Source organism: Zootoca vivipara, chromosome 14 (genome assembly GCF_963506605.1).
Source record: "Zootoca vivipara chromosome 14, rZooViv1.1, whole genome shotgun sequence".
NCBI classification, from domain to species: Eukaryota; Metazoa; Chordata; class Lepidosauria; order Squamata; family Lacertidae; genus Zootoca; species Zootoca vivipara.
In genome coordinates, this window is record NC_083289.1 from 15,543,540 (window position 1) to 15,550,421 (window position 6,882).

The 6,882-nt window shown below is 44.4% G+C and overlaps 1 protein-coding gene across 2 annotated transcripts in view; it reads right to left on the reverse strand.

Annotated features, from left to right (window-relative positions):
• The window catches only part of BNC1 (basonuclin zinc finger protein 1), a 32,553-nt gene extending 26,238 nt beyond the window's left edge, over positions 1–6,315 (reverse strand). Inside the window, exon 1 of one of the 2 annotated variants that reach the window (XM_035131776.2) lies at positions 6,137–6,315. Coding sequence is in view for 1 of the 2 variants with exons in the window: in XM_035131774.2 (XP_034987665.2) it covers positions 5,860–5,868 (9 nt within the window). In the remaining variant the exon portion in view is untranslated. The other variant, XM_035131774.2, reaches the window with a different exon arrangement.
• Between the last annotated feature and the right edge of the window lie 567 nt (positions 6,316–6,882).

Below are 6,882 nucleotides of genomic sequence, written 5' to 3' on the forward strand. Positions count from 1 at the left end.
TCGTCCCCTTCTCCTAGTGCCCTCAATCTTTCCCAACATCAGGGTCTTTTCCAAGGATTCTTCTCTTCTCATGAGGTGGCCAAAGTATTGGAGCCTCAGCTTCACGATCTGTCCTTCCAGGGAGCACTCAGGGCTGATTTCCTTAAGAATGGATAGGTTTGATCTTCTTGCAGTCCATGGGACTCTCAAGAGTCTCCTCCAGCACCATAATTCAAAAGCATCAATTCTTCGGCGATCAGCCTTCTTTATGGTCCAGCTCTCACTTCCATACATCACTACTGGGAAAACCATAGCTTTAACTATACGGACCTTTGTCGGCAAGGTGATGTCTCTGCTTTTTAAGATGCTGTCTAGGTTTGTCATTGCTTTTCTCCCAAGAAGCAGGCGTCTTTTAATTTCGTGACTGCTGTCACCATCTGCAGTGATCAAGGAGCCCAAGAAAGTAAAATCTCTCACTGCCTCCATTTCTTCCCCTTCTATTTGCCAGGAGGTGATGGGACCAGTGGCCATGATCTTGGTTTTTTTGATGTTGAGCTTCAGACCATATTTTGCGCTCTCCTCTTTCACCCTCATTAAAAGGTTCTTTAAATAAAGTATAAGACTTTATTTTTCCCTAAATTTTTGAAGTTTAAAATAAGGGGTCATCTTATACACGGATAGTGCATTGTCTTAATTTTGAGTCCCCCAAAATAGGGGCCGTCTTATATACGGGGGTGTTATACTTGGAAAAATATGGTAACAATCGAGGGAATGCCAGGAAATGGAAAAAAATGCCGGATGAATGCAACCATATACCCATGAATATTGGACCACGATTTTGGGCAAGTGTGAGGAGCTTTTGTCCCTCCAGGTGCTGTTGGACTATAACTCCCATTAGGTCCAATGGCCAGGGATAATGGAACTTATAGTTCAGCAACACCTGGAGGACCAAGGTTCCCCACACCTGCTTTAGGGGAGAGAGAGTAGCTCAGCGGTAGAACAACTGCTTTGCATGCAGAAGGTCCTAGGATTAAACTCTCACATCTCCGGGTGGGTTGGCAATGTCCCCTGTCTAAAACCCTGGGCAGTCGCTGTCAGTCAATGCGGACCAAAGGTAGCTGATATTGCTGGACTACAGCTCCCATCGTCCCTGACGCAGGCTGGGGATGATGGGAGTTGGAGTTCCACATCTGGATGGTACCACAGGAAACGAGCCATTGCTAATCTGATGACTAATTGAAATGCTGTTTATAGCATAGTATTGGAGGCATGCAAACTGACTATCCAAAAGTCAAAAACGTTTGGGTCTCCCCAGGAGAAAAAAAGCAAGAAGGGAATGCTTTTGCTGACTAATGGCCACTAAGATGTACAGATGACAACCACATTGGGCAGCTTGAAGTTTCTGGAGAGTTTTCTTTGGCTGTGGAAAGCTGGAATGACTCGCCAGAGTGTACAACTGGAGGCTGGCACCTGGGCATCTTAGACACAGTTTCTTGGTCCCTGCCAAGGCAACCTTACACTACTAATTTTATTTTCATGAGGGTTGCTGTCTTTTGGGGCTTTTTGTGTTGTTTAACAGGGGTCACCTATTATCTGAAGGGTGCACTGTATGATTCCCCCCCTGTGTTTTATTTTTTTTGGGGGGGTTATATATGTTTTGGTCTATTTTTAGGGCGTTCTGAGTACCACCAGCTTTTCTTCTGTGCACTGGGTATTTTGCAGTGCCTGTGACAGTTTCCACCATCTCCAAACATGCCCCCAGGTATCAAAAGGTTGAGGTGCCCTGGAATGGAACATTTCTTATAATGAATTAAAAGGAGGAACACACATTTGCTCGTTCGTTGCTCAGCTGTCCCAAGGCAGTCACACAATTTGCCTTTGCTGGGCAGTGGTAATTTTGGATGTGCAACGTAACGGTTCTCACGAGGGCTGGTGCTCTTTGGGTGGTAATGTGCATTACTTCACTTGCCTCAAATTGTGGTGGGAAACCCTGTGGCGCTTTGTGACCCCCCCTCCTTATTCTGCTGAGTGGGGCCCTGGGCTGCCTGCCCTAAAGGCCTACACCAGGCATAGGCAAATTCCGGCCCTCCAGATGTTTGGGACTACAATTCCCATCATCACTGACCACTGTTCCTGTTAGCTAGGGATGATGGGAATTGTAGTCCCAAACATCTGGAGAGCCGGAGTTTGCCTATGCCTGGCCTACAGTAATGGTGCCACTGCTATTGTTCAGAGTTGGAAGGGACCAGGGGTGACATATGGTCTAACGCCCTGCAATGCAGGCATCATTTGCCCAATGTGGGGCTCGAACCAACAACCCTGAGACTCATTCCTTTAGCCAGGCATTCTGCTTCTAATGGTGGCAAATGAAATTACTCTGCAAGTTAAAAGGGAAGGCATCAAGGGGGTGATCCAGTCCCTGTTGGTTGTCCACAGTATCTGGTAGCCCAGGTTACATACTACCTCTAAATACAGAAGCTACATTCACTGTGGCTCCATCCATTGTAGCTACCCAGCATTGATAGACCTATCCTCCCACTATGACTAGATGTGCCCACTATGGAACATCACATGGCACCTTGGGGAAGGATGTAGTAGTAGCAGTAGTAGTAGTAGTAGGAGTAAAGGTAAAGGGACCCCTGACCATTAGGTCCAGTCATGACCGACTCTGGGGTTGCGGCGCTCATCTCACATTATTGGCTGAGGGAGCCGGCGTACAGCTTCCAGGTCATGTGGCCAGCATGACAAAGCCGCTTCTGGCGAACCTGTGCAGCGCACGGAAATGCCGTTTACCTTCCCACTGTAGTGGTACCTATTTACCGTGTTTCTCATATTATAAGACATGTCTTATATTTATTTTTTCCTCAAAAAAACACATTATGGCTTATTTTCAAGGGATGTCTTATTTTTTTCCTCCTCCTCCTGCTGCGGCCAGCATTGCTGCTGCGCCTATCACTATGTCTTATTTTCAGGGTATGGCTTATATTCCTTGAATGCTTAAAAATCCTGCTATGTCTTATTTTATGGGTATGTCTTAAAATATGAGAAACAGGGTATCTACTTGCACGTTGACGTGCTTTCGAACTGCTAGGTTGGCAGGAGCTGGGACTGAGCAACGGGAGCTCATCCTATTGCAGGGATTCGAACTGCCGACCTTCTCTTCAGCAAGCCCTAGGCTCTGTGGTTTAACCCACAGCACCACCTACATCCCTAGTAGTAGTAGTAGTAATAATAATAATAATAATCGCAATATTTTGAGAATGGGCCATAGATTAATGGTACAATATCTGTTTGGAATGCAGGAGGCCCTGGTTAAATTCCCAGCAACTTCAGGTAGGGCTGGGAGGGGCTCCCTGCCTGAAATCCTGGAGAGTAGCTGCCAGTCAGTGCAGACAATACAGAGTTAGATGGACAAAGGCAAGAGACATTCATTTTCCCCACCCTAACCACAACTTCCTTCTTTACAATTAAAGATGGTAAGGATCGCACGTTCTTTTCTTTTTTAAATCTGCCAGCTCACTTCATCCTAAAATATACAGCATCACTCAAGAAATAAATTGCACCAGTGAACTTTAAATGAGAAAGGAAGCTGAATTTGGGAGAAGTGACACTACCTGTTTCCTAGCACATAATGGATTTGAGGTTAAATATGCACAGTCTCGGAAGGGTCTACCGAGGCAACGCCGCAATGGCAAGGCATGCCCCTTCCCCAAACTAATTAAACGGATTGCCTCTGCTCCTCAAGAGCCAGAGAGGGAGAGCAGCCCACATGGCCTGTCCCTATCCCTAAAAATCAACATCCAGCTACTGAAGACTGGACTCATCTCTGGCAATTTGTGCTGTGATCCCAACGTTACAGGAAGACAATGGGTTGCCACAGCCGCCTTCTTTGCCAAAAGAGAGATCCCAGGACTTTCGCTCTGTTTGAGTGTCTGTGTGTCAACAGCAGCAACCTGCACTATAATTTTTTTCTTTTTTTAAAAAAGCAAGTTAATGGATAGCAAGATACACTCATTTTCTGCACCCCACCCACAATTTTCGTCTTTACAATTAAATACGATTAGCTGGCATTCCCTTTAACCGTCAGAGGCGCACAGTGGCAGATCTGTAGCCACAAAAGAGGCGCAATAAATGAGAAGAACATGTTACTGCACTGCATTTGAGAAAGTTTGGCTCCGAGCTATGCGCTGATTAATATCAGATCTCCTCCTTTACTCGCCTCTTGACAATCTTGTCACATCTGGCTGACAAATCCTTACAAGCTTATCCAAACCAAGGCAGCCCCAGTCATGCTTGGGGTCTAGCTGGAAGGAAGCGGCAACACCAGCCGCGCACTGATGTGCCATCAGTGAAACTAATGAAGCTGACTTCAGTTGCAGGCTCCCGGAACAGTAAAAAGGAGCACAACATGCCTCAAGGTTTTGCAACACAGCGCAGAGTTAGCTCACCAGAAGATAAGACAAACAATCACCTCCCAAGGTTCAAGGAGCCAAAGAACTGCATGATCAAAAAGAGAGAGAGAGAGAGAGAGACGATTGCTAACATACTTTAGCAGCAAGCTCAACCTAAAAAAAAAAGTGGTACAATTTATAAATCCTGCTCCCCACTTCCACTTTTCAAAAATAACAATTAATGTTCATATTTTACCAGTCTTCCATACCTAACTTGGATGCTGTTAAGCAGAAACACTTTTTCTCTGTCTCCATAACTAGAAAACAATTGTTTCCCCAAGAATCCAAAGTTATTGAGCGTGGAACACATCTGTATAAAATCACTCCCCCCTTTCTTTCTCACAAACATTTTCAATTGATGGGTAATCGTTTTTATTTTAAAGCAAATGTTTGTTTGTTTTTTAAATGAAGGAATGGGATGATGGCAAGAGGCTTGATGTGTTCACCGAGCAGGAAAGTAAAATTAACTATTTCTTTCGCTATGCCAGCAAGACAGCACAAGAGTCTGTTTTGACAGTTTTGCGATGGTGTTTTTTACAGAATGAAATTAGGAAGGACAGAAAATCCCAAAAGATACATTGGTGTTTGCCAGTCTGGGATGTAATGATTTAATTTTCTAGTTCTTCTTGTGTTTTAAAAGCACAAACAACAAACAACAACTTTGTGACAAAGGACTCCCCCCACCCACCCCTAAATGCCTATTTTGCAAGACACATTATGGTCAGCAATGAACTATCTATACAAAGGGCACACACCATTGCTGGTCTGAGCTCCAAAGAAACTTCCTTTGCAAAATTGCAGTGTCTGGTCTCCTGTGCATTTTTTTTTTACATCACAATAATGATAATGTATTTGCTTAGAGCACTTGACTCAGAACACATTGAAGTCACAAATCATGACTTTCATAGCTATTAATGTACAACCAGGACCTGTACGATTAAACATTGTCAGGTCGTCATGATTTACAGATCCTGATGCTTCAACGGGGGAAAGATTAATTGGCAGTCCAATTCTGCTTTATCACAATGATTTTCCATAACTTATAGGCAAAGGAAGGCAATTCCATCGTTTAGGATGCATTTCGTCCAGAAGGCCAGCGTTTTGTAAGTAAGGTTTGCTGTGCAAAGCACACTTACTTTTGAATCAGTTTTTTAAAAAGGAAATAAAAGAGATGAAATAAATCAATGGGGTTATTTCTGTGCAAACCTGCTTAGGCTCAGCCTGTTAAGCAAACAGATAATTCCAAAACACAAGGTAGCAGTCAAATAAGCACCAGGATCGCACTTGAAATCTTATTGTTTGCTAACCCAGGATAAAGAAGCAATTACAGCAAATAGCATTATTTCTATAGCAGAAGAGCTTGCAAGCAGGGAAGGGGGGGGGAAGACAACCCAAATCCATGCACAAACTACAAAAGAACTTTCCTTACCTCCGACATTCTTACGGAGCATGTGTTTTGAGAGCTATAAAACAGTTTCCCATCCCCTCTGCTGTGAGTTGTACAAAGAAGAACCAGGAAACATTCCTGTCTGTACAAGTAAGGGAGACAGAATCATCACACGCCTTGGTCTTTTTTACCCTTGTCTGAAGCAAGAGAGCACCTCCACGCCTGATGTGCGCTTACAGTGAGCACAGGGGAGTGAAATCAGATCCCTCCTCCAGAAACCTACAGTCCTAAGTTGTGACTGCCTCTCTCTCTCTCTCACCTCTCCAGGATGCTCCCACCTCAGCGCTCCGGAGGGGAGTGTTTCGGCTTGGCCCTCCAGTCACAGGGCAGACCCCGCGCAGCTGGCTCGGAGAGGGCATGACACTCATCTTTCACAGAGACCTGATCAAAAGGAGCCAGGGCGACCCGAGGCTCTCCTAATGCAGCCCAGGGAGAGCCTCTACCTCTGCTCTTACCGCCTAACTAAGGCATTAAATCAATGCAGCTAACCTAAGGCCTATATTATTATTATTTTGCTCCTTTCCAAGAATGTGAACAACTTTCAGCAAGGAAAGCTTGGTGTGGTGTTCTTTGTTTTTGTTTTCTAAGGCTGGGGTGAGGGCGGCGGTGGGGGGGACAGACACCTCCCACCTTTTTAATTTTTTTGGTACATTTCTGGAGTTGCACCACAATGGTTTAAAAATGGCTAAATAAAGTGAGAAAGTATTTTTTTAAAAAAAAATTGAAAAGTTTTTGGGGAAAAAATGAGGAGGGGGAAACAAGTAAGATTTGCACATCTGTATATTGGAGGATTTGTAAAAGATTTGCACATCTAAACAAGACTTTGATCAGATATACTAATCGATGTGTGGTGTGGATACAAATTTATCATATGTAGAGGGCAATTATCACTTCCTAGTGTGCAGAGCCAGCATTCAGTTGCAAAGCGGGATCCCTACCCATTAAACTTGGGAGCCCACATGTAAGAGCTGATAAATATAGTGGAACACTATACCTTATGCTTGC